This window comes from Scophthalmus maximus, chromosome 21, assembly GCF_022379125.1.
Source record: "Scophthalmus maximus strain ysfricsl-2021 chromosome 21, ASM2237912v1, whole genome shotgun sequence".
NCBI classification, from domain to species: domain Eukaryota; kingdom Metazoa; phylum Chordata; class Actinopteri; order Pleuronectiformes; family Scophthalmidae; genus Scophthalmus; species Scophthalmus maximus.
In genome coordinates, this window is record NC_061535.1 from 2,081,860 (window position 1) to 2,108,650 (window position 26,791).

General features: G+C 44.1%; 3 protein-coding genes across 7 annotated transcripts in view; all 3 read right to left on the reverse strand.

The window, feature by feature from the left end:
• Positions 1 to 99: 99 nt before the first annotated feature.
• On the reverse strand, positions 100 to 5,484 carry myd88 (MYD88 innate immune signal transduction adaptor). 3 transcript variants are annotated; one of them, XM_035618686.2, is made up of 5 exons: positions 5,070 to 5,484; positions 3,804 to 3,926; positions 1,988 to 2,165; positions 1,043 to 1,134; positions 100 to 943 (listed from the first exon to the last, which is right to left on the reverse strand). In XM_035618686.2, the coding sequence occupies exons 1-5, from the start codon at positions 5,395 to 5,397 to the stop codon at positions 864 to 866; spliced, it is 801 nt and encodes a 266-aa protein (XP_035474579.1). In that variant the 5' UTR covers positions 5,398 to 5,484; the 3' UTR covers positions 100 to 863. The 3 variants fall into 3 exon arrangements, with proteins under 3 accessions (XP_035474579.1, XP_035474578.1, XP_035474577.1); XM_035618685.2 differs by having other exon boundaries at positions 100 to 948; XM_035618684.2 differs by having other exon boundaries at positions 100 to 951.
• A 279-nt stretch (positions 5,485 to 5,763) lies between these two features.
• Positions 5,764 to 11,759, reverse strand: cry-dash (cryptochrome DASH). The gene is made up of 14 exons (XM_035618683.2): positions 11,550 to 11,759; positions 10,571 to 10,743; positions 10,056 to 10,149; positions 9,810 to 9,940; positions 9,493 to 9,641; positions 8,991 to 9,079; positions 8,788 to 8,861; positions 8,572 to 8,661; positions 8,216 to 8,295; positions 8,069 to 8,128; positions 7,798 to 7,955; positions 7,295 to 7,414; positions 6,964 to 7,140; positions 5,764 to 6,315 (listed from the first exon to the last, which is right to left on the reverse strand). The coding sequence occupies exons 1-14, from the start codon at positions 11,610 to 11,612 to the stop codon at positions 6,208 to 6,210; spliced, it is 1,566 nt and encodes a 521-aa protein (XP_035474576.1). The 5' UTR covers positions 11,613 to 11,759; the 3' UTR covers positions 5,764 to 6,207.
• Positions 11,760 to 13,105: 1,346 nt separating this feature from the next.
• The window catches only part of map3k22 (mitogen-activated protein kinase kinase kinase 22), a 35,587-nt gene continuing 21,901 nt past the window's right edge, over positions 13,106 to 26,791 (reverse strand). For 2 of the 3 annotated variants that reach the window (XM_035618682.2, XM_047329714.1), the window contains 11 exons: positions 26,662 to 26,776; positions 25,386 to 25,519; positions 24,282 to 24,355; positions 23,184 to 23,245; positions 21,499 to 21,570; positions 20,793 to 20,957; positions 19,188 to 19,336; positions 18,915 to 19,046; positions 17,669 to 17,798; positions 16,210 to 16,387; positions 13,106 to 15,311 (listed from right to left, as the gene is read on the reverse strand). In XM_035618682.2, coding sequence (XP_035474575.2) covers positions 15,083 to 15,311; positions 16,210 to 16,387; positions 17,669 to 17,798; positions 18,915 to 19,046; positions 19,188 to 19,336; positions 20,793 to 20,957; positions 21,499 to 21,570; positions 23,184 to 23,245; positions 24,282 to 24,355; positions 25,386 to 25,519; positions 26,662 to 26,776 — 1,440 coding nt within the window. In that variant the 3' untranslated portion in view covers positions 13,106 to 15,082. The remainder of the gene's footprint in view (positions 15,312 to 16,209; positions 16,388 to 17,668; positions 17,799 to 18,914; positions 19,047 to 19,187; positions 19,337 to 20,792; positions 20,958 to 21,498; positions 21,571 to 23,183; positions 23,246 to 24,281; positions 24,356 to 25,385; positions 25,520 to 26,661; positions 26,777 to 26,791) is intronic. The other variant, XM_047329715.1, reaches the window with a different exon arrangement.

Consider the following 26,791-nt stretch of genomic DNA (forward strand, 5'->3'; position numbering starts at 1 on the left):
CTTGCACAATCATGACGCATGCTGGAGAAACACAAGAAACGCTGCGTTTTAATGACTCTTAATATGCTTCACAAATTAATGACAGCTGCCCGTGAAAAATGCATAAAATTTATTTTTATTAATCATATCACTCATACAAATGTTGCAAGGTACAATAACATTTCCTTTCCATGGAACCGTTCTGCAGAAGTATCAAAAATACAAAGTCAACTGCAAAGGCATCACGGTGACAGAGAAAGTGAGAGAGAAAGGCAGGAGACAGGAGTCAGTAAAACCGAACATGTGGAAGTATCACAATCACAACACATCTTGCTCTTTGAGTTACAATTTCATATAGAAGTCGACTCGTGGGAGGAAGTGGCCAGGGCAGAAAAAAGAGCTTTTACAGTGTGTGTGTGTGTGTGTGTGTGTGTGTGTGTGTGTGTGCCTGCGTGTGTGTGTGTGTGTGTGTTTAGTACATACTGCCCTAAATACCAACAGATCCACTTCACCATTATATCTTACATCAATCCAAAATAGTGGCCGGCAGGTACAATCTGCAATAACATAATAATGGCTGTTTGCTTTGTGCTCTCTGAGAACTTTGATGACATTTTAATGCAGTCGTCTTCAAAGGAATCACGAAAGGTGCCACTGAAATGCACACCATACACAGGAAATCGCAGGTGGGATCAGATGCCAAGCAGGACGTGGATCACAAGCAACAGCATACATTTGAACCCTTTAATGTTTGACTATTGTCCAACATAGAATAAAAAAGCCCACTTATAAACACAATTGTCTGCCAGGTCCACGGTTATGGCAGTGATAGAACCTTGGCCAGCCGCCCCCAGAACCAGGCCTGTGTGAAGGGCCTGGTGTAGTCACACACGGTGAGGAAGCGCAGGATGCTGGGGAATGGCTTTTTCATCAATTTGTACTTCACTGGAATGAGACGTTTCTTCTGGGCTCCAGTAATGGTAAAAAAAAAAAGGAGGATAAATTAATTGTGCATACAAAAAGCAGGACTGAGCTGTTTCAAACAACAAAGAGTGCAACTTACCAGGACAGAGGCTGAGAGCGAACTTGGTCTGAAAGTCACAGGCATCGCTATCAAGGTATTCATCAGAAATCACCACCACCATCCTCTTACACCTGCACAGAGGGTCACACACATCAATAGTCATTTGCAGAGTTCCAGAAAATAGGGATATTTTGTAATATGTGTGTAATATTTAAGTTGAACTTTAAATTTTAATATATTGTCCATAACTATGTGTTCATATTTGTATAATCACCTGCAACAAAGAACCAAGGTTTTTTCGCCAACTTTGAATGAGTTAAATATAGTTACATGAGGTGGACCCGACCTCCCTGTAAGTCGCCATTTTTGCTACGTCGTGTTGAATACGGTTGTTGCACAAAACGGTCCAGAATACGTTGCATTCGCGTTGAATTTTCAGCGCTGCCGGAAACCAGAAATTAAATCAGCGGTGTGCCACCATAAGGTGTCCCTGTCGGTTGCTCAGTTGGTTGCGTTTTGCAACTTTACCACCAGATGCCTCTAGAAAATTGCAAAAATTTCACACTGGTGCTTGAAGATTTCCTGCTCTCAGGTGAACTTCTATATCTAAATTTAAATGCACATTTTATAAGTCAACTTCAGCTCTCCACAATGCCTGAAACCTTCATGTCTTTTTTTGTCCTAAGTCAAATTAATCTGTTGATTATTTTCGATTAATCGATTAGTTGCTTGGTTCATGAAATGGTGAAACGTGTCAATGGCGTTTTATTATTGTCAGAACACCAAAGATATTTAGTTTACTGTCACAGAGGAGCAAAGCAACCAGAAAATATTCACATTTTAGAAGCTGAAATCAGAGAATTACTTGAACCGATTAACCGATTATCAAAATAGTTTTAATTTAGTAGTCGATTATTAATCGATTAACTGTTGCAGCTCTAGAATAGACCTTGACATGTTCGGCAAGTGTCGATAATAACCCACCTCTTCTCAATGAGTTCACTGGTGATGGTCCACACGCAGGAGCCCGGGAGCACATCTCGGTCGAACACACACAGCTTCAGCTTGTACTCCGTCTGCTCCAGCTCACGGATCATTTCGTGGACAAACTCAAAGTCACTCTGGCAGTAGCAGATGAAGGCGTCAAACATCTCAGGGCTACCTGGAAAACGATTCACTTTGATTCAATTCGATGTGACAACTTTGTATATCACTTTATGGCCAGTGTTGCATAGACCAGAATAATGTGTGATTAGAGGGGCAGCAAGCCATTTTAAACCAGTACATGTTTTGTTAAAAATCAGCGAATATTTCCTCATGGTTTAGCGCGCCGGTCTCACACACCCGAGGCTAGAGGGTTCGCGCCCCGGCCAGAGCAGTAAGATCATCAACAACAACCACAACAACAACAACAAAGAGAGAGCTACAAGCTTTCTCCAAAATCGCTTCCTGCCCCTTTAAAGCTTGACTGGTGAGATTAGGCAGCAAGTTGGGGCTTTTCCTGTACGAAACCATGCTGCTGTCCCCAAGCACTGGCTGTTATGAGATCAGTAAGAAGTCAGAGAGTTGTTACATTTATGGGGCATTACCGATAACGTTGGAAACCTTAGAGCAAGGCACAGGCTATTTAAAAAAAAAAAAAACTGACATGCATTAATGCACACTAATCTGTTCTCTTGGTGTCAGACAACAGCTGAGCGCACACTCGCAATCTCCGACAAGTCAAGCAGAACAAACGTCCAGAAAATGTGAGCTACAGAATTCACAACAGCTCAAAGTTCAGTCTGAAATGAGAACTCACCGATGGGTTTCTTGCAGTCATCTTATTGTAATGTTGCTCAGATCCTTCACCCGAAGGAAAGTATTAATACTGCAGTGTAAAAGTCATAGTGAGAGTTCCCATGATGCAGAAAGGCCCAAGCTACAGTTATACTGTTGTATATTTAACCTGACAGGATTATTATTATTACAGATTCATCAGCTCTTTTGGGTGATGCTAATGTTGAAGTAGGTTACACACTGTTGGGGATTTTAATAAATCATCATATTCTAGAGGCTGATCATAAGTTTTTGGTATAAAATCTGTAAGGTAACTAGTGACTTAACTGTCACTGAATACAGTGTTGTAAATGTATTTATTTATTTCCCAGCACTGCTGATTATCTATGACGAGAATCATTTCTAACCTATTCTGAAGTTTGAGATAATTTAAAAAATATAAATATATAAGAAGCACAAATAATGACTGTGGCAACGATGTCATACAGCTTTTTGAGAGACGCAGTGATTATTTAACCTGGGCACAGTATGTGACCCCAGGGCTTTCTGTGACACACATACAGACGCAAATCAAAAATGTCAACCAGTGGCTCTGCTTTTTATTTGCATAGTACTAAATAATGAGAGAGAACAGAATATATAGACCAAGTGTAGCGGGGGACTTTTCTCTCAGGTCCCCAAACCACTGGAATAGTTTATCAGACGAAGTCAGACTTGAAACGTCACCGTCTGCTTTTAAAACTCTGTCAAAACTTACTTTTACCGAAATTTTCTTTAACCTTACGTTGTTGTTGTTTTTTTTACATTCACACATATTCCCCAGGGAATCGTTCATGGATCTTGGTGGGGGAAAAATCAGACATATTTGGGGGACTGATATCTATGAGTTAGTGTTATTTGGTGCAGCTTGATTGGATTTGAGGAGACTGTTGGGCCTTGGCGGAGGTACAGTGTGCGCTCTACTGAGTGTCATTCTAGTCAACATTATTATTATAACAATATAAGCCATACAGATACTGACCATTGGGGTCGTCCTCCAGGGTGATACCAACCCTCTCAGGCGTGCGGGGGACACAGCTGTCCACCTCCGGAACCTGCAGGGGGCGATCAGCTCTCCTCTCGCAGTGCCGCCGGACGTCCTCGTCTGGTGCAAAAGGGAGGAAAATGGTACATGTGTGTGAGCGCACATGTACACAAGTACCGTACATGTTTATATACCATTAGCACACAAGAGCTGCAACAGTTAATTGATTATTAATCCACTACTGAATTAATCGCCAACTATTTTGATAATGGAATGATCGGTTTAAGTCGTTTTTTGTGAAAAAAATGACAAAATTATCTGATTTCAGCTTCCTAAATGGATATTTAATTGAATATTTTCAGGTTACTTTGCTCTTCTATGATCGTAAACGCAATATCTTTGGTGTTTGGACAAAAACAAAACATCATCTCAGGGTTTGGAAAACACAGTTGACATTTTCACCATTTTATGACATTTTACAAACAACTAATCGATTAATCAATAAAATAATAATAATAATCGTTAGTTGCGGCCCTATAACAAACAAATCAAACCATTGACACCCCCCCACAAACACACACACAGAGCTGCAACTAGTAATCGATTACTAATTTAATCGGCAACCATTTTGATAACCGATTAATCGGTTCAAGGAATTTTTATGAAAAAAGAAGGTAATATTTTATGATTTCAACTTCTTAAATGTGAATATTTTCTGGTTTCTTTGCTCCTCTGTGACAGTGAACTCAATATCTTTGGTGTGTGGACAAAAACAAAACATCATCTTGAGGTTTGGGAAACAAATCAACATTTTTCACCATTTTATGACCAAACCACTAATCGAGAAAATAATCGATCATGAAGTTAATCGGTAGTTGCAGCCCTACACACACACACACACACACAGACACACACACAGATGTTTTCATACAGTAAGTCGGTCGAGATGTTGAAGAATATGGAGAGAATTATATGAGTGTTTTCTAAAATACAAATTTTGTCTGAAGTATATATAAGTGAAAATGTTTTGTTCTTATTAATAGACTTAACAATTAATATTGGCAACAAAAATTGTTTTAGACGTTATAAATCGTGTGCGTAAATCTTTTTTTTTCCATCAGGATAATTCAGACACGAGACTCATTTCCGGAAGTAAAAGGACAGAAACACGCGATGGCAACATAAGCCTAATCCATAAACTGATCGATGTTGCCCACACGTCCAATAACAACAACACGAGTCCTGATGAAGTGACGCGCGCACCTATCAACGGGCGCAGATCCTCCAAGATGTCGTTCCTCTCCAACTTCCCCAGGATGGACAGCAGCTTCCCGACGGTCGCGTCCCGGGACCGCGCCTGCCACTCGTCCAGCAGCGCGGCGGTGGGGCTGCGGACCGCCTCGTAGTTCTTGATCTCCAGGTAGGTGAAGCCCATGGCCTCGGCCGCGGCCGTCCAGTCCGCGGCCACCGCGTTCTTCGGGTTCAAGTAGAGCGCCAGCGTCCGGCGCGTGGTCACGTTCAGCGCGGTGACGGGCACCGACCACAGGTCCACTCCGGAGCCCGCACAGGCCATAGTGGTGGCGGTTAACATGGGACCAAGGTAAACATGGTGAGGACGAATGTAGGGTCTCCGCAGTTCTACCTGACCGCTGAACGAGGAAGTGATGTCAAAAAACTAAAAAAAGAGTCGATGCAACGGAGTGCGTCACGTGGGCGGGGGGGGGGGGGGGGGGGACCGACCACTGGCGGAGAGTTGCACTTACTTACAGTAGATCGCACTTGTCGCTCAACAGCGCCCCCTGCGGTGCGTCTGCTGCCTCTTCCTCGACTGCATTCAAAAAACCCAAGCTGCTCCACTTTCCTTCCCTTAATCCATATTTGATACAAAAATGAAATCAAGATTTGAAAATTCGTTCTAATGCTGAAGGGGGTTATGTAAAACATTGCGTAACAAATGACAAAAACACTCTTTTTTTGTACATGTTTATTTTATAAAGAATTCACATACACCCCTCCCCCCAAAAATTACAACAGACTTAAGAGAATTGCAAGACAAGAAATTGCACCAAAAACGACAAAGGAAGAGGACAGATCATTGCAACAGATCGGCCGCAAGGAAATAAAAACCACAGGGTGCTTTTTCCGTGATGCTGCAGCAGCACAACAGGAAACGGCCTGCGAGGACACGTTTTTCTAGAGAACCGAGTAGCATGAATGAAAATCAAGTCAAGTTCTGCTTTTCAAATGTAGGTGGGCAAACGTGCATTTCCTCAAATCCATGTGACAACTTCCCTAGGGGAACAGGACGGTGTGCGGCACAGACTTTCCGGCAACAGCCCAGGTTTTTTTGCGTCTTCCGTCCTCTGAGCGTGGTCCACGTGTGTTACGGCGTCGTGACGGGTCACAGGTTTTTGCTTCTGGAGAAATAGAAATCAATGCCTCTGTCGCGATGCTGCTTGGGCGTGTGAGACGGGCCTTTCTTTCCTCTCGGTGAAGGCCCTGAGCCACTCTGTGGAAAAAGCAAAAAATAAAAGCAAAACCAACATTTAACCTCATTGTGGAGGTTTAAAGTGAAGATAGATGACACAAAATCCTAGTAGGATATATGGATACTATATGTAAAAATATTTTTTAATCAAAAGTTTTTTTTGTTTTTTTTAAACAACTAGTGCTTATGAGAGTGATATGCATCACTTTGTACATTTGACTGTTCAGAGGGACAAGATAGATCTGAGAAGATTTTTTTAAAAGTTTGAATTAAATTCTACAGGGATTTCTATAATCTTTACTTGTTGTGAAATATTAGATACTTTGACCTGTTTGGAACTTTGTTTGGAACGTCTGGACGTTAACCACACACAAGGCAAAATGCTGACAACCACTGGTTTAATATCTAACAATACTTCGGTTTCAAAGGCGTATCATATTTCGTTTTTAGATGGTAGTGGGGTGTGAAAAAGTGAAATGTATCTCTGTACTGTAGCGGAGTAGAAGTATAATGTAACATAAAATAGAAAAACACTCACGTAAAGTAAAAGTATCTCAAAAATGTTCCTTGAAGTACTTGAAGTAAAATGTGGTTTAGTAACATTTCACCACTGCTGTTCGCAGCAGTGTCTAACCAACATTATCCACTTCCCTTTTCTCGAACACCCACCGGTTTCTTGTTAACGTGTCTGCTCCATTCGGGTGCCGTGACGATGGGAGTGGGGTAGGTCTCGCTGAGGGAGACGCGAGCGTGTGACAGCACGGCGGGGCTGAGGGTCCAGGGCGTGTGTGCGTCGGCTCCACTGATCCCCTGCAACTCGGGAATCCACTGCCGGACATAATCACCCTGAAGCAGACGCATTGGGACACAGAGCAGCGGTTAAGAAATCAGTGATTTATCACCATCATGTGAGCGCAAACGGCATCCGCAACAAAGTGTGACTCAGATATTGTGTTATGCAAAAGGAAATGAAAATAATTATGTTTCTCCTCACACTTACATTACTGTCATAGTCGAGGCCTTGTTTGATCATGTTGAACTTCCTGTTCTCCCTGGGGTCATTTCCTATACCTGCGCTGTACAGCCAGTTGCCATAGTTACTGCAGACATCATGGTCAATCTTTGGAGGAAATTATAAATTGATGAAGCCCATTAATACACTTAAATAAAAGCAATGAAGTGTCTCACGACATAACAATAATTAAATCATATATTGGATGATGAATTATTCCTAAAAATGATTTTCACTTTTCAAAACTTCCAAACCAGACATATAACCAAATACCAGCCTTGTATAGCCAGTTACCAGAGTTACTGCAGACATCATGGTCAATCTTTGGAGGTAATTATAAATTGATGAAGCCCATTAATACACTAAAATAAAAAGCAATGAAGTGTCCCACGACATAATAATGAAATCGTATATCAGATGATTAATTATTCCTATAAATGTCTTATTTCACTTTTCAAAACCAGACATTAAATCTGGACTACACTTCTTACCAGCATGTATTCAAACCACTCGGCTCCCATCCTCCAGTCCAGACCCAGATCCTTTGTGAGGAAGCTGGCGACATTTTGTCGCCCCCTGTTGGACATGAAACCCGTCATGGCCAACTCCCTCATGTTGGCATCCACGAAGGGAACTCCTGTGCGTCCCTCTGTGACAGGATCATACATTTACTTATTCAGCTACTTAAACACACCATGTACTGTTCATATACTTAGAAAGCACTTCTCTTAAGCCACAGGCTGTAAATAAACGGGTACAAACCTTTCCATGCATCGAAAAGCTTCATGTCCTTTTTCCATGGAACAGATTTGTCTTGGAGTCCTGATGGGAAAACGATCACGACTGTCAACTTTACATTGATTTGATTGTGCACAAAGAAAACAGGCTGAAAACATTTGCTAATGTTACCTTGGACCTGGAAGAGTCGGTTTCCGTACTTGACGCCCACAAACTTGAAGTAATCCCTCCAAAGAAGCTCAAAAATCACCCTGGAAGACAGCGGCGCAGACGTCAGAGGGTGGAGACAGATCTTTATTATTTGTGACTCATTAGTGATCTACGTTTGATATTTTACAAACATTGAAAATTTGTAATTTTTTCCAAATTGCATATACATTTTTGACACAATACAGCTTTTGCTCGTCAACCACAGCGACAGTATTCGAAAAAAAACTGGTGAACATTTGTACATAGCCCTCCAGTAAGACTATGTCTTGTTTGTGTCGTATTCATCTTATTCCAGTCCTTCCCGACTCCAAACTCACCAGTATGTGCTCTGATTGGCCGTCCTCTCCCTCTCATACTGCTGGATCTGATGGTAAATATACCTGGGTGAAATGCAACCATTCGCCAGCCTGCAGAATGACAAAGCAGCGCAATTGGGGATACGTTTGTATTGTATATTTATAAGAGGTGCTTACGCAACACATTAAACTCAAGTCAGTTTTGAGCTGTAGGGGACATGAAACAACAACACTCACCAAGGTGCAAATTTAGTGGAGTAGTCCACACCGATCAAGCCGTTACGAGTCTCCTTGTAGGTTGCAACCGCGTCCTACGAAACCGGCAATACTCCCATTATTTATTACACCTACACACTAGATAATTATTAACATCATGGGGAATTTTTTGTTTAATTATTTAATAAAAAACACTGTCCTTTTCTAATAGATGTTGTACTCACAGTGTCCCAGAAATAGTGCTTGAGTCTGGCCAGAGCCTGACTTTCGCCGCCACTACAGGGGAAGGCTGAGCGAGGATCAGTCAGAGGCTCTGTGATAATGAAATAGAAAAGCATTTCAGCATCAGGTTGCATTCATTCATGTTAAACACTCCCTGGCGTAACATTAGGACACACAGAATCATGAAAGTTTAAATCGTGCACGTAGAAATTGAGGCAAACCGCTCACTGGCACTTAATGAGAAGTTTTCCTATTGAATCCTTGAAATAACAGCGGCAAAGCATATAATGAACACTTGGCGCTTCCTTACAGCCAGTTGCATGTAAAGACGCTCGCACAAAAATCAATTTAATAAGTACATAAAAAAAATGAATGCGACAAAGACCTAGTTTAGTAATTTCTGCAATTTCGCTGTACACAGAGACACAGAGGGAGAGACCCAAGGGAAACTGTGTAGATCAAACCGTTTGTATAGAGTATGACAAGATACCACAGGATATTCACCTGTCTGCTGCAGGTCCTGCGCCATGGGAATGGCTCCTTCCTCCAGGCCTGGAGGAAGAGGCTTGAGCTGCTCCGGGGCAGGAAACACAGGCCTCACCTTGCTCTGGGTCTCCACCGCCTTCCTGAACTGAGTGTACACGTCAGGCAGCCTGACACACCAGGAGGAAAGATTACAAGACATCACAAGCACTGCAGTTCAGCCCTTCTTCAACTGCACTTCCCCCCCTCAACTTTCCCTTTCAAGAAAATGCCAGAAAAAAACAGACACGATGAGGGAATCGGATGGTTCGTCTTTGACGAGTAATATCCTCTCTCACCTCGACATGTGGTGAAAAGGAAGGTCGTCTCTGTGGTACAGCGTAGACCCCCAGCAGGTGTGAACTTTGACCCTCATCTGTGCGCAGATCTCCTTCACTTTTTTCTCCACGTGCAGCTCTTCCGAAGTTACCTGTGGACGTGAGTCCATTAAAAAAAAGAAAAAACAATGCCAAAATCACTGGGTAAATGCAATAAAGTGGCAATTGTTAACAGCAATAAGAGAAAGGCGGTTTAGGAAGATCTACCTCTTCATGGAATGCCACAGTGCTGACAGAGCCCAGTTGCTTGATGAGCTCAGCGACAACATCCTCTGGCTTACCCCGTCTCACCACCAGGTTGCTGCGTGTTTATGAAAAAAAGTAAATTCAATAAACACACAAACACACGTTAGTCCCATTTGCCAGCATGCCAGGCAAGCTGCATCCTGGGTAGAAGGCTAGCCGCTGCCCCCACCTTCCACAGTGTGGGAACAGTGTGTGCAGCCGAAATTTCAATTTAAACATACCCCCCACCCCTATAAGCACAGGTGCGTCCTGATCCTGTTATTTCTACATCTGCACCGTGAGTGTATGTGCAACCATAACATGACACATAATGGTCATGGTCATTTCTAAGTCTTGGGAAGTGGGGACACATTTTGGTGAGTCAGCGCTGTAAACAAAGACAGATTCGAAAGTCTGCAACACTAAATAAAGCAGCATGACACACTGCTGAGGCCACGTACAGGGAGATGAGCCGGAGAGGGGCGGTTATGAATTACCTGCCCTTGGCGAGCAGTGTGTCTCGGAGGTCTCTGACGCTCTCCAGCAAGAAGCGCAGGCGGAACGGCCCGGTCTTCGGCAGGTTGTAGTTGTGCGTTCCCACATAGTGTCTGGGGTCGAAGCAGTATAGTGGAACGATCTTCTCTGCGTTTCTTTGAGCCCAGTGGAAAAGCTGCACGGTTGAAGTGACGAAAACAACGCAAACATATAAAACAAGTCAAGTCAAGTCAACTTTATTGTCAATTCCTGCTATATTGTTCCAGTCATACAGAGGAATTGAAAAACCATTTATCTCGGACCCACAGTGCAATAGTACAAAACAAAAAACAAAACAGAAAATAAGGTAAGTAATATATACAATAAATAAATTCTAAAGAGTGCAAAAGTAAGAGTAAAGGAAAAACCACACAGGATAGAAAAGCCGAAGAAATTGAAAACAACACATTTGGTACAATTGGCAAAATCAGTTTTTGGACTTCTGTGAATGATTCAATCACATTGTGATCTGTGATGTTTCAGGGATACAGCGTCATTTAAAGGCTTTTATTCTGAAAAATGTACGTGTTGAGGTATGTCGGTATGGCTTACCGAAAGGCTTTGCAGGGTTTTATCTCAAAAGTTTGGCATACAATTGCAAAGTGGGAATGAAAAGACACATTTGTGAGCCATACTGTTTTTATGACGAATTCGATTATTCTGGTAATTCAAATGGGAAAACGTGGCTTTTATTCTGAAAGAGTTGTACCGGATGTCTGGCTGTTGTTGCTGCGGACAAAAACAAAATGGCTCGAGCTCAGAAAATAAGAAGAAAATATGCTTAAAACTTTATCGTTATGGCGTCAACACAGTAAACGTAGAGTGTGTTAAACACACACACACACCGTCTGTGAATTAATTTGACTCGTGAGCCAATGAGGTGCTGTAAAGTTCAATAACGTCCGGCTTCGTTACCGTACGCACTCGTCTTCACACACTCACCTCGTTGTCGTGGAGACGCAGGTCGTTCCTCAACAAACATATGACCGTACGGGAGGTAGACATGACACAGCCCGGTGTTATAGTTGGTGCAGCAAAATCAAATAAAAAGTTGTCAATGAAACACGAGTGAGGTCGCTTCGTTCCACAGAGCCGCGTCCTCCCCGTCCCCGGCTTCGGTGTCGACTGGGCGGAACCAAGTTGTCACATAAGGCGTTTTGTAACGTTCAGGTTTTTGTAACACGGTTTTCCAACAGCTGCCTCGAGCTGTGATTTATGAAGGACAGTATACAATGACACAAATATGAATAAATAAATGAATGTAAACATAAATAGTTCGACATTTTATGTATTTCTTCATTTGTATATTTCTACATTAATTCATTCACTTCTGCATTGATTGATTTATTTATACTTGTGTAATTTTTTTGTGTCCCCCCGTAGGTGATGACGTCCCCTCCACGGCTTCTGTTCATGTGGTGTGTTGGCTGTTAATGTTTTTTTTTAACCAGTGTTACATGCAATAAATTCATATTTTTCTCTACTAATTAGTTTAGTAATAGTACTATACAAGTCCAAACACAAAAGAAAAATTTAGACATCGGTGTAGTATATTTTGGCATATATTTTATATATTTTTCGCATAACTATAGCAAATTGTACACATCAAGTACGGTCTTGTTAATTTAGCTGAACATATTTCATTCATACTAAATCAAAGGATTCTGTTTTCTATCGTGAGGACAAATATCAAGAAGGATACAAGTTATTATATAGAAGGGTTTTCATTAAATAATACAATTACGCCTAATTAGACCAAATAATAATGAAAATAATAAAATCAGAACACAAAAGATAACGTTTTACAAATATCTAAGGTATTACGATGTTTAATGATCGTGGGGGTGGAGATGGCTCAGGAGTACCCTGCCTGCTGTACCAGGGGAGTGACCTGACTTAAATTGTCTAATCACTCCGGTGACAGAAGCCGGGCACGGACAGAGGACGGTTTGATTTTGTTTGCCTGTATTTGATTTTGAAGCGTACCAAGTGTTACGTGTGGGTTTCAATGATATACACTTAAAGGGGCAGTAAGCGATACCAAAGAAATACACATTTAGTAAAAATCAGCGGATTTTTGTGTGTGCGGCGAGAAAAATTCTTGGTTTCGGCTCAGCCCGGGCTCCGTAAATCGTAAAACCAAAAAAATGGTGCGGACTGCACCACACAACACTGCGAGTGCAGTTTGTAAACATCACTCGTCTACACCTTAAGAGACGTGCTAGTAGGTGGTGCCGCAACTTCGCGTTTTTGGCCTAGTGGTTGGTGCGTCAGACTCCCACACCGGAGGCCACGTGCTCGCGACCCGGCCAGAGGAGTCAATTCACAACAACAACAACAAAGAGAGAAACAAGCTCTCTCCAGAGCTGCTACTGCCCATTTAAGATGCATTTATAATAGGAATATCAGTTTAGAATTGATAAATCTGACCTTCGCCAAACACATGGTCCAGGCAACCTTTATCACAAGACGGCAGGATATAAAGACCACACAGGAAATAGTCTTAGACCTTTGATTTATTAAGTTAAATATACAAAAGATCAATGACATGATACATTTCATGTTCCAAGGCTTTGTCATTAAGACAAAAACGGGACTGTCCCAATCAAAAGCCTCCTGCCAGCTCTCAGAGACAATCATACATCCTCCTGTCTAAATCACAGTACAATCTACTGTATAACGTAGCTATGTCGTCAAATAGATTTGTATATAATGTAAAAAGAAATTTCATACAAAAGTGCAGAACAATATGTATTTACAGTATAATGTTTTATTTTTTTTCATATAAAAGAACTTCAGCAAGTTGTGTGTGTGTGTGTGTGTGTGTGTATGTGTGAGTATTTGTGTGCTCTCTACTGAACAACTTCACCTCGTCTTATTGAGAAGCTTCCAGCTTTGGCAGTGAACGTTTGTGTTTACAAGCAGATTCAGATAAGGCACTGGTCAAAGGTAAAAAAAAAATAGGATTTGATCGTTATTTGAAGAGCCACCGTTATAACAGCTACACGTCGAACATCGATCTGCCCCACTTCCTTTATTCTCATCTCCACTTCAAAGAATACAGCTTTTAGCCCCGTCTTTTCAACTCCACCCTTTTTTTGGCGACTTATATTATGCTTCAACTCACATGACATGATACATAGCAAGGTTTGCTGTCACGTGGACATTCAGATTGTGTGACAAGCGAAGTAAAGGCATGGGGTGACTGGGTTCTTATTGACACAACGAATAAAATCTAAATGAGAAGCCTTCTTTACGCTTATTTTTTTAATAATAGCAACACAATGTGATGTCAATACATCTTGATTTGGTCTGTGCAGTTAAGTTTGCACGAAGCTGCCACAACATAGAAAAGGCTACAGGGCTCTGAGGTGACGGGACAATCCGTCGTGCCTAATACTGTACATCGACTTCGCCTAAAATTCACGAAAGCTTCCATGTCCGCAACATTTCTTTGGCAGCTTCTGAATGGAACACAGCTCACCGCGCGGGACGCTGGAGTGGATGTCACGGATTCTGACAGTAGTGCTGGTATTGCTTGATAAGACATTGCACGCTAATGCAAACGTTTGGTTCATTCTTTCGTTACATCGGAAAGAAACTGCACAATTTTCTTTATTAAGTCGTATAAAAAAAAAATGCATCATATAGAAAAATATCTCCTCGGTTGATTATCTTGCACGTTGGAAAATGTCACAATGCATGATATCAAAAGTGCAATGTCGACCGTCCTTCTAAGTGGGGTTGCAACCCTCCCAAGATGATAAAAAAAGACATTCTCACTTACAAATTCTTATTGTAAGGCGTTGACGAAAAATATGTTTACATTTTTCTCTAGGAGACCACCCACGTGTGATAGAAAACTCTTCTGCTAACATGACTTTGTATGTGTCATATACAAATATTTTACCATCTGGACTTCGCTCTCGGCTGACTGATGAGTGACTTACAGTACGATCAGATGTGATTTACCAGTAAGATGTCACCAGTAAGTCACGATTACATATTGCCTGGCGAGTCCCAGACACAGTTCTGCAGCAGTAGACGGGTGCGAGACCCATGAAATGGGAGACATCGCTTCTCTATCTAAGTTGGGTCACTTTCCTGCACTCGATGAAGGACAGCAGTCTGCAGCTCGTGAAACTGCTAAGTGCTTTCTCGTCAGTCCCGTCCTGAGCGAAAACTCGCCTGCGATGCCTTGGAGAACTCTGGAGGTCTGACCGCGGTCAACCTGGCCTCTCGGTGAATAATCTGCGGTGAGCTAGTTGGTGAGAAGTGCAGGGGTCCTGACAAGGCAGACATCGGTGATAGTTGACAGGGCAGTTAAGCTGGAGAGGTGCTGAGCCCTGGAGCCTGGTGACAGGGGAGGGGGGGTGCCCTGGGGACGGGGCGGGCTGGAGAGGAGGCGAGGCACTGGGGCCATGGAGGCCTCGCAGGCCGGGGTAGGGGAGGAGGGGGGTGGGGGCCCGCAAGCCTCAAAAGCTGCCCTGGACGAACGGGTGGCTGAGGAGACCGTCTGCAGTGGGCCGCCACTTCTCCTCCACAAACACCTGCCGCAGGAAGTCCCTGCAAGCGTCCGACACGCTCTCTGGAAGCTTGGGCTTCGTGGGCTGGGTGGCGATCTTAAAAATGGCTGCCATGGCCTCATACTCAGCCCAAGGAGGTTTCTGGGTCAGCATTTCCACAATCGTGCAGGCAACACTCCTGAAGACAAAAACAAACATAACTCGTCGTGGTTGTTGTTTATGAAACACGAACGAGTCGCTTCGTTTCACAGAGCTGTGTCCTCCCTTTCACCAGCACAAGTGAGTTTAACACCTCCAGTGCTTTCATTCAAGTGGTGTTGACTTTTTGTGATTTTATCCTCTTACCTGCTATTAATTTATAATTATTTTACTGGTATATTAATAATCTACCTCCATACTGAAATCCTATTTTTCTTTCTTTCTCTCTTTTAAAGATTTGAGTTATTTTAGTAATGGCACTGTAGTGTAATATCAGAACCATATGAGTTCAAACAGAAAGGTATAAATTATACCATTATTCATATTCAGTATATATGACAGTCATAAGCGTGAACACAATAAGCGTCACTACTAGATTATTTATTAGTCAAGTTTTCTTGAACAAACTTTCAGGTTGCATTTATGTCTTGATCGCTGTATTTGACAGTTGTATTTCCCAGTAAACCATTAATTTTATTAATTTAGCACCCATCTATCAGGATAGCTTTGTTGCTGCACGCATACGACCTTTTAGAGCATTCTCTGTGAACGAGTCTAATCTATTGTTACATAATACATGTTGCATAACACATGTCCCTTTATACTTTTTTGCAGTCCTACATTGTGGTAAAAAACCCACACTTCTTAAACAAAGCTACATCACACTAAATAGAATATTATATGCTATTGTATTTACATACACACCGATTTATTCCCCTCTAAAGGTATTTGCTCACTTAAATACCTCCACTGCCGTTCCCACTGAATTGATTGTAGAAATACTTCTACTGCTTTTGCTTCTACTGTGCATATGTGTGCCTCAACAGTCTACTATGCCCTCTGGGCCTTGTCACAGTTCCATCTGATCTTATCCTTACCATACATCAGCTTTCCGGCCATATCCCTCCCCGTTGATGACTTCTGGGCTCATCCAGTAGGGGGTGCCAGTGACAGACTTGATTCCTGTGCCAGACATGCAGATGGTCTGGATGCGTTTGCTGGCTCCAAAGTCCCCCAGCTTCACGTTCCCCGAGGAGTCTCTCAGGATGTTAGCACCTGGTGAGACGAAACAAACATTTTACCCAGGGTTGTCGGAGAGGGTCTCCCGAGGGCCGTCAATATCCTTTTAAGGGACGCTTTCACAGTTCGGACGTTCAATTAATATATCCTGCCGTTACAGTGTGGTTAAAATAAAAAGTGCCTGTGCCAGCGTTTCGAATGGCAGCTACAACCCAAGGAGGAAAGTAAACTTTTCCTGTCTGCGGTGATGGAACACTGGCAGACTAATTTTTAAAATGCTGAAATATTATTTTTAGCACTCCATGTAGACACTACACTGACTCAACTCTACAAACACTGAAGTTTATCTTCCTTTCATTTTTCCCACCGATTTACACCAATTAGAAAATAAAGTCTGTTCCACGTGGATCCGGCCCAAACTTTCTTCTGCCTCCTGCCTTAGTAATTTTCCAACATGTAGCTGTGTCTATCCTGTTTCCTTTCAGAGGCTCCGCTTGTTTGATCAGTGACTAACTCTGCACCCGCTGACGGACAGAGGGGTGAGGAGAAGGGTCTGAGACACTGCAACTTCTTCAGTCTTCAGTGTTTCCATGTGTTTTGCATGTACATTTGTTGTGAGGACGTGAGGCTTTCTGATAAATCATGTGGAGTACGTGTAACGTTTTGTTTGGCTCTCGGGAAAACACAGAACTTGATAGTCTCTAATGTCACGGCGGCGGTGCCAAGCCTGATCCAAAAACCGCATGTGCTGACAGTTCTTTTACTGGGTACAGAGGGGCGCTTGTGCGGTGAGATGAGCACGCAACGTATATTACACATGAAGAGCATTTTCTAAGTGAAAAATCCCAACCACGTACGCTCCCATAGAGCCGACCGCTGTCCTGTGAGACCGACTATATATTTTCTCCCCCCACCAGACAGTAGATTTCCCTCCTCTTGGCCGTGGCTGAACGAAGCGGTGACTCTCCCGACGCTGCGGGCAGCCAGACTTGAGCTTTTCCATCCGCTGACGAACATTTTTAGAATGGCCAATTTCACCAGCGTGAAGCCTAATATATCTCAACGGCGAGTTCAAAATAGAACATTTTTCCAGACTCATTCTGCCGATGATGTAAAACCCCAAATGAGGAAATGCCACAGCGAATGAGATGAATGAACCTGTAGTTTTTCTCAGGGCCAGTTGTTGCAACATGAACCATGAAGACGCCTTGTTCGCCGCTGGCACACACGGGGGTCACGTGGTGTGGGAGTGTACCGGTTACAAATCCACCTGGCAACCCTGTCCTGACCTTTGCTGGCCGCCGTCGTTTCACTCACCTTTAATGTCTCTGTGTACAATCATGTTGCTGTGAAGGTAGGATACTCCTTGGAGGATCTGCCTGGTGTATCGCCGCGTCACCTTCTCTGTCAGTGCCCCGTAGGCTTTGAGCTGGTCCTTTATTGAGCCCTGGAGAGACAGAAACACACAGAGAGAGAGCCAGTGAGTGAATTAGTAGAGCCTACAAAATGCTTTTATGGTCACTTTATTAGTTTCACTGTTAGCTCAAACTGTATTAGTGTCACAGACGATGCGAATAAAATGATAAAAGAAGTTTTTTTTGGGGTGCTGGAAGTGAATTTGTTCAGTGTCTGATGTGATTTTGAAAGAAAACATGGTTGTTCAAACTGAAGGGGATTTATTTGGTTTTGTTGGGGAAAGCAGCCTTCAGGCCAAGTCTTAAGTACTAAAACCAAGTACATAAACATGGAATGCGCTGAAAGAAATCTGCTGGACTTTGAGTCCGAACACCTCCAGTGTCCTGCATTTCCTTTCGTTTCTTGTTTTCATTTCCTCACGGGGGGGAACTACGGGACCTGATCCACTAGCACCTGTGACGCACTTTTGGACTCGAACTGTGAAGACATTCGAGCTCCCTCTTCAGTTCCAGCTGCCAACAAGACACCTCAACAACTCTGCAGCTCTCAGCAGAACCCCCCCCCCCCCCCACACACACACACACACACACCTCCACACCTCCACACCCTCAGGCCACTAAAGTGTTATCAGCCAGCCACAGCAGCGCCGAGCCCTCGCACACAAACTTGGCTTTGTCACCTCCACTCTCGCTCCTGTCAGCTCTCCAGTGAAAGCATAAACTTTGCTTGTCCTTTCCAATTTCCAGACAATGTGTGACTAAGACACCCAGTGCCACTCAGAAAGAAAGAAAAAAAAATAGCCCAGGAAATATCAAAAACAGGCTCCGGGGTCCACAGGCGACTGCAGCTCATTAAGGCACTCATTTAGTGATAAAATGATCTCATAAAATGAGCTGTTCTGCTGACATCAACCACTGAGGACATGTTCGTTGACAGCTGGCGACATTTCAAAATTGTTTTTGTTTTTTTAGCAGATGTGGCCAGTGTGGGTTTGATTTCAAGATTGTCTTGAAAATGTCTGTGTACCTACTGTATCTGTGCAGCCACAACAACAACAAATATGACATTCACCGCCATTATTCATTATTGTAGCCCAATCAAACTTTTCAGGACGACGATGTGACTTTAATACATTCACAGTACGCACCCCAGGCATAAACTCCACAAAAATGGTGAGTTTTTTCTGCTCCAGGTCCCGTAGACAACCGTAGTACTGAACAATCCGCTCGTGGCGCAAATTCTTCAGTAGCTGAATTTCACACTCCAGAGCATTCACCTCCTACGGAGAAAAAGAGACAAGGGTATTTGAATTTAGAAATTCAGAAAAAGCACCTTCATTCTTGAATCTTAAAACCACATGAAATACATGCGGCGGGGGTCACTTGTTCCACTCAGATGCGAGCTGTTCTCTCTCTCTCACCTTGCTGGTTTCTTGACAGTCGGGTTCGAAGGGCACCTGCTTGGCGGCGAGCTCGCGTCCCGTGTCAGCGTCATAGCAGAGGTAGACTTCCCCGAACGCCCCGCGCCCCAGGAGCTTTCCTTGCCGCCAGTTGACTGGCGCCCGCGGTGCTGCAGAAACAGAACGCCACATGATGAAAATCCACCAGTAATTCATTTTCACTAAGCTCCCGCAGGCAGGACAGAACCAGTGTGATATACGGATTTGAGCAAACATTAACTCTAACACATGCTTCCAAATCCACCGCAAGAACCTTGACTGTAACTTGCACGGTAACTTCGCCGAGGCCAGACGTCAAATCCGCTGCAGGGGCGTTAAATAATTCCCACCGCAGACCCTCTCACTGGTGGGGAAACCCTAGATAATATGAGTCGAAACCATGTTTAACCATCGAAAGATCATCTCAGCAACTCTCATCCTCACTGGCCCAGACTCTGAGACTTAGTTTTGGTATTAACAGGCTTCTCTGTGGCCGCCGGGTGAGACAGTTTGGTCGCGCGTGTGTGTGGGTGAGAGGGACACCGGAGACTGACATGCCGACCACAGACCGCGGAGCCGAGCTTTCGTTTCATGACACAGACAGTTTCTGGGCAAACGGCAACCGAACACTGGATGAGGACAGATTGTGACACTCTGCCTGCCGCGACATACAGTATTACTGTACATTACTTCTGAATCTACCACTAGACAACTAAAACATGTTTGACAACCATTGTTTACTGGAAATCCTTGTGTTTAACTTCCCTGCTTAAGCAATTTACTCAAATGACAATACAAGCCTCCCATACTCGTACACTCTTGTGTATCATCGAATTTCCGTGTTCCCATGGGAGTGGTTTTGTATTTTGTGGTGCACCTACTTTCCTTCACTTCTTTTAGTGTTTTTCCCTATGTCCCTGGATGCCTTTCAAATAATATCTAACTTTTTCTGGTGCTAATACTTGAGTTTTTAAGTTTTCTATAAAGAAAACTTTTTAAAACACAAAAGAAGCAAACGTTTTAAAATGTTTTTTATGAATTATATTAAAATATTACTATTAGTAATATAGAAATGATCTATTATTACTAATTATCTATTAACAAATAATCTTGTCACCTGGGTCCCTGTCTGTACCAAATGATTCTCAGCTCGAGATTACAAATCTGATTATTCTACAAAACTACTCTATGCCACTTATTGATGATAGATTTATAGTTCCGGGGGGGGGGGAGAGACATATTATAAGAGGCTGCACATGTTCATGGCTCAAAACATAGATACACGCAAAAAATATATATAGTGGGCACATGGTCGTATGGACACCTAACATGTAAATTGTAAAAAGTGCACTTTTTAGTAAAACAATCGGTTTGATACCTGCCCTTTTCTTTTATATGCAGACCAAATCAACAACTGTTCATCTCTGGGAGAAAAGTATGATTTTGAATGTGTCTGATCCAGAGATGCAGTTTATTTAACAGTGTCTATGTGTTTTTTGGGGGGTGAGATTCTACTTCCCACTCCCTAGTGCTTCTCTGTTCCCTCTGTTTCATGTTGATGTTGAAGATTGGACGGGAACTACTCACACTTGGCCGTACCAAGCTGGCAGCTTTTGTCGGCGGTGCGGCCCAGCGAGCGCAGGTCGCTGTACTGCATGGTGCTGTCTCCGTTGTAACTGCGTGTGCGACTGGAGGGAACCAGCTGAAACAGGTTCTCCTGTGGCATGAAGCTCCGGGGAAGCGTCCTGCGACCTGAAAATACATACATTAAAAAAAAGAGAGAGACATATTAATGACTTTTTCCTCTTTTGTTGTGCTCTGAATGATTTTCTTGGACGCTGTTTACTTTACAGGTGTTGAACATAAACTCTCGGGCCAAGACTTTCGGGCCGGCGTGAGCAGAGTTGCCTCTCGCCACTCCGTCCCACTTCCCCTCAGACAGGAAGCGGGGCGCTGTGTTTTTATACAAGTTCGGGTTCACCGCAGGGAAACGTAAATCATGGCTAGCCAAGGTTAGCCTCTGAGTAAGCAATTACTAGCAGCTGCCTGGAACAGCAAGCCAGCACTTTGTGTACCAAATCTACACAGGCGCGCGAAAAAAAAGCAAAAGCAGTGAGCGATATTGAATCTGGGAGTAGAAAACAGAATGGTAGAAAAGAATGAGATTCTCTATCATCTAGAGTGAAGAAAATCTGACCAGATGGAAGCATCTGGTGTGTGTCTGTGTTGTCCTTTCGAACCATAGTAACGTATCTGTTTAATCTGTGTAATAATAGTGTTGTCGTTTCCTTACGGTCTCCGTAATCCTTGCTGCGATTGGGCAACTGGAACTGGCGAGGGAAAGTCCCTCCTTTCCCATGGCGACCTGGAGAGGGAGCAATGAAGCAGATCAGTCAGTCAGCGACTCACATTATTCTAACAGCATTCATAAGCTTACAGTAACGGCACTTCTCAATCTGCGGCTGCGTGTTCACTTCTTTGGGGGGTTTGATCTGAGCCGGTGGCGAGACGCACGCGCACACAAACGGCAGCGGAAGCTCGTTTTATCATAAACGCATCACATCTGAGGGGCGCTGCGTTGCTTTTGCCCATCGCGGCGTGTCAAATCAAAGTGGAGCTGAAAAGCGGCAGGGTGGAGGACGGCTTTTCACACACCGAAAACAAGAGCTGTCGTGTCGCCTCGCTGCTGCAGCCAACGGAGACACTGAAAACAGCTCATGTGCGCTGGCTTAGCCTTAGCTCTGAACCCAGTGGGGCAGTAAGTGAAGGCAGGTGGGGAGCGCTGCTGACGCAGGCGAGCGCTGACACTCTCTCTCTCACACACACACACAAACACACACACACACACACACACACACACTAAATGGGGAGCAGCGGAGCCACTCGCAATTGAAAACAGCTGCTCTGTCAGATGACTGCCTCCCCTCGCGCTGTTTTCGTGGCCGTATCCCATGGAGACGGGAGTTATTTTTTGTGTTTGGCAGTGTGGGACGGAGGGGAAAAATCGACTCAGAGGGAAATGGTAAACAAACACTGTAGCCCTCAGCAGCGAGGGCCACACAGCTTTACATCGGGGAGGGGGAGAGGAGAGTGTGCGTATAGGCACGTGCGTGCGCAAGTGAGTGCTCGAGTTCTGCTGCGGCAGCTACGCAAAGCTCCCCACACTCCCAACACTCCCAGTCTGTGCAGAAAATCCCCCTCTAGTTTACAACGTGGGGATGGTGATGATGCACGAGGGGGAAAAAAAAAGGAGCAGACTGGGAGAGCTGCTGTGGCTCCGCGGTTAATGCAGCGTTATCTGCCATCCTGCTCTATTTGATCTGGGTTCTGAGGGAGAGGGGACAAACGGGGACCCGGGGGACGGTGAATAGACAGGCAGGGAGGCGGGTGGGGGAGCATCAAGAGGCGAGGGGACGGAGTAGAGGGGGGAGTGATTGCGAAAGGACAGGACAACAGAAATGCATCAGGAAGTGGAACCAGACGAAGAGAGGAGCTGGGATGGGAGACACAAACGGGAAAATGAAGACGGAGAAGAGTGTATGGAAGATGAAGCAGGAAAAGATATGATACTATCACACTCCTTTCGTCTGCACATGAGACAAACACACACACACAAAAAATACAACCAGTATATTAAACATCTTCCCGTAACCCATTCCTCTTTTTAAGTATACACTCATAGAAAACCATCCCATAATACCATCTCCCTACTCATTAGTAATCTCGAGAGGGCTCTGTCACTGGGGGAACATTTTTTGGTAAACAGAAGCTACAGGAACAGCGCTTCGACTCTTCTCTGTGAAACTGATTGTGTGGCTATAATTCGTACAGAACAAGAAAAAAAAGAAAAGAAGAAAAGCCAGAGACAAATACTTTCTAATCACGAACAAGACTGGGCTCCTCGCTTTGTCTTTCTGTGTTGTTTGAGATGAGAATTAACACAACAGCGAGAACTACTGCGGATTTCTCCTCTCTTACCTTTGTATTCATAGTTGAGGTTTAGGTAATTATTGTCACGGTTGTTCTGTGAGTAAGGAGGGCTGGAATGACAAGAGAAAAAAAAGGGGGGGGGTACGGAGTTAGATAAAGATAAAGCTGAGAGTTGAGGAACTTGCTGCATCAACAATGGGAAAGTGAAAGTGAAGTATGCGGTGCCGAATTGCTGAACTGGCAGAGAAACACTTTTTTTTTTATGACTGAAAGTGTCGATGTACATCCAACCCCCAACTTCCCCCACTCTCGCTTGGCCGTCTGTGGTTCGGCCCCTGCCCCGGCGACCCGAAAGGAGAGTGACGTCTCTGTGGAGCTCGGGGCGGCGCGGGGCCACGAGACCCTGGATAAGGGGCACGCATGCCCGCTCGCAGGGAAAAGTTCCATGCACTCGTTTCCTGCCATTGTTCTGCAGCCTGGAGCCCAGATAAGCCTCGTGCAGGTAGAGCTGCTTCCGTCCTACTCTCTCTCTCTCTCTCTCTCTCTCTCTCTCTCTCTCTCTCAACTTCAGTCTTGTTCACTTTTCTTTTCCCTTTTTATCCAGATTCGGTCGTCTCACTCTTCAGCCCTTCCACTTCCCTCTCACTCGGTCACCACTACTCATTTTTTCCGGCTCAATCTTTCCTCCCATCTAGCATGTTCTTGCTCACCCTCTCACATCTCCCACTCACTCACTCAGTGTTTCTGTCTCTCTCTCTCTCTCTCTCATGATAACAGAGGAATCCAGGCGTCCAGATAAGAGTTGTGTCGCTATGGCAACAGCAAAGTGACCCGATTCCTTTTCTACAAAGGCAGCCGGGGCAGGGTCATGCAGCTCTGCTGGCCTTTAACAACGTTTACAGGCTTCGCTGAGACCCTCGGGTTGCCACTGTCTCTGTGTGTGTGTCTGTGTGTTTGTGTGTGCGCAAAATACACACACATACAGTGTGTTAACATGCACCAACGCTGTGATGCAAACCAATTCTAATATCTCTGCAGATAATGCGGCTATGAATGTGTACATCATGAATAAAAAAAACACCACAGACAAGTGTAATAAATCCAAAACACACACACACACATACACACTCGTGCGCGGTGACTCACCTGTCCAGTGCTTGGTCTATTGATTGACAGCTGTTTGACAGGGAATTGTCCGTGCTCCCGAAAACGTCCAGCATCTGACAGACATAATAACACACAGGGGTCAAGTGTCACCGAGCGTGCAATCATGTGGGGGGAGATTATGAACCAGTGCAGACAGAGTAGTGTGTATGACTGCGGCGCGATATAAGGTTGTGGAGGGAGGCATGAGTCTTTGTGAGGCTCCGTTCAAAAGCTGTATATCAATTTTTATTCTCTTTTAGCAGCAACTCCTGCATTCTTGAGCATGGCAGCAGCTACTGCAAGAACTGTTACTAATACAAAGTCCTTCATTTTCTTGGATAATATGAGACAAAAAAAAATAATTTTATATTGCAAAGATGAAGATTTGTTTGGCTAGCAGGTTTCCATTAAAATCTCAATAACAAAAACACATGTCCCCCTTACGGTTCAGTTCAGTTCAGTCACTGTTAAACAGAGCCCCTGTTTATTCCTGCCACTAAAAGATGACTTATCTTGGTTATGGAGAACTAAATTTCTTTCCATTTGTTGTGCAATGCACATTAACATATGATAGGAAACGACATTTTAAGATGATGTGGGTTTAAGTTAAATAAAGGACACTCACTCGGGCCAAGACTTTCAGAAAAATGAATTACCCTCCTCTCTTTTTTGGTAAGTGGCCATGACGAGCATGACTCTCCAGAGATGTCCCAGTTAAAAAATAATGAACAAGTCAGATGCAAACAAAGTCACAACAGAGCAGAGTGGAATCCCTTCAGATAAATCCAACAGGGGTAAAAGAAGTCAGACCTCTGCTGTGTTCAATTTACTAAACACACATCTCAAAGAGAATTCTTCTTCATATACGTGGGTTACTGGCCAAATGTCTCTAAGATGAGCCAAATTATAAAGTGGTGAGTGTTAAGTCATTACAGTGCATCAACTGGGGTGGTCAGCAAGATTAGGTTCAGTATATAAGACCATTGATTGCAGGAAAATGTAATATTGAATTTTATATTAAACTGCACCAAGCACAGAGGAGTGTTTATCCAGAGCCTGGTTTGATAACAAGGCTTTCTCTTTGTCTCTTTTTTAGGCCCTTACATTTTGGTCCAGGGTCTCGGGGATGAACTCCCCTTCGCTGTGGATGCTGGTGTAAGAGCCCTGGCGGGCGATCTGCTGCTGCTCCTCAGGGACGCTGCCTGGCGGCGGGGACGTGCGACCCGTGTGGAGGGAGCCTGAGGTGACAGATTTGACGAGGAAAGTGAGGGAAGGGAAGAGCGGGAAGGCAGGCGAGTGAAAAAAAAAGATGGGGGGAAAAAAATCAGAAATGATGAATGAGGATGAGGAGAGGAAAATAACGTCACGCTGTTCTTCTTGGGTACAAGCTCAACAGTGCCAGGATAGGAGTACGAGAGAAGACTTACTAAACCACACTGCCACCACCTCTAACCTCAATTACTGTGACAAACTCTCCCCCAGCTGAGCTGCGAATGGAGACTGAGCACTCGTCCTTGACACAGCACGAAGACCGACTGAAAGTCTGACTGCACGAACAGGGATACTGAAGAAGTGCAGCGTGGACACAGGGCACTAAGATATATAGGAATGGTCAGAATATAGTCTGTGTTTTTGACTAACTGCTAAAATTCTAACTATTTCTTCACAGACCGTTTTCCCTCTCTCCATCCTCTCCTCCCCTCCCGCTGCCATACGTCACTGAGGAACCCGTGCTCACATCACATCTTCACTCAACTATCTACTGTGACCGCTTCTCCTGTCACCTTTCATCCGCCACCACTCCCTCCTTCCTGACTTCGCGGCTGACAGAGCGGGGGTAACACTATACAATTCATACGAGGCGGGATGGTGACAGCACTGACGTTAATGGAGCGCCGTGAGAAAGATTGGCGCAGACAGTGAGCCATGCGAAAAAATGCAAATGCAACACAGAAGTGAGCGCTGGCCGTTGCTGTTTTTTTTGCACGTGTGTGAGGTTGATATATGAGTGAAACATTAAACTTTCTGGATAGACCTGATACAAGGGGGGTGAAAATATTCAGAGCTGAGAGATGCATTTGACAGCTGTTGAAGTTTGTCACTTTCACCTCCAATTTGCTTTTTTTTTTCTGTTCCGACAAAGCATCGCCCCCATTGACAGTGACAGGCAACTCTTGAGGGTTTATCAGGAGAGAGGGGAACCTTGACATCAGCAGGAATCGGCCCCTGCTTTTTACTCGGCTGCCTCATCTCTATTTCCTTGTACCCTTTTCAAGTAGAAACATTTCAGGGGACTTGGAAATGTATAACCACTCCTCTGATAAGCGCAATCACACGTGATTCTGCATTTCTGGGTGTGCGTTCCTGCGTGCCAGCTTACCCGTCGAGTGTTTGCGCACCCTCTCAGACCCTTTGAGCAGGGACCCCTTCAAATCTCCCAGTGACCGCGATGACCTCATCTCGCTCTGTTTGTCCCTGCTGTTCACCTGCAGGTACTAGAAAGAGAAGAA

What these genes read in the sequence shown, in the direction of transcription:
- myd88 (XM_035618684.2), bottom strand. Translation starts at nt 5,397, where the DNA reads ATGTTAACCGCCACCACTATGGCCTGTGCGGGCTCCGGAGTGGACCTG. An exon ending in GGATCTGCGCCCGTTGATAG is followed by an intron (nt 3,927 to 5,069) that starts GTGCGCGCGTCA and finishes CTTTTGCACCAG; the next exon opens with ACGAGGACGTCCGGCGGCAC. An exon ending in CCTGGAGGACGACCCCAATG is followed by an intron (nt 2,166 to 3,803) that starts GTCAGTATCTGT and finishes ATCGTTTTCCAG; the next exon opens with GTAGCCCTGAGATGTTTGAC.
- cry-dash (XM_035618683.2), bottom strand. Translation starts at nt 11,612, where the DNA reads ATGTCTACCTCCCGTACGGTCATATGTTTGTTGAGGAACGACCTGCGT. An exon ending in TCCACTAAATTTGCACCTTG is followed by an intron (nt 8,662 to 8,787) that starts GTGAGTGTTGTT and finishes GTCATTCTGCAG; the next exon opens with GCTGGCGAATGGTTGCATTT. An exon ending in AGTGGTTTGAATACATGCTG is followed by an intron (nt 7,415 to 7,797) that starts GTAAGAAGTGTA and finishes TTTCCTCCAAAG; the next exon opens with ATTGACCATGATGTCTGCAG.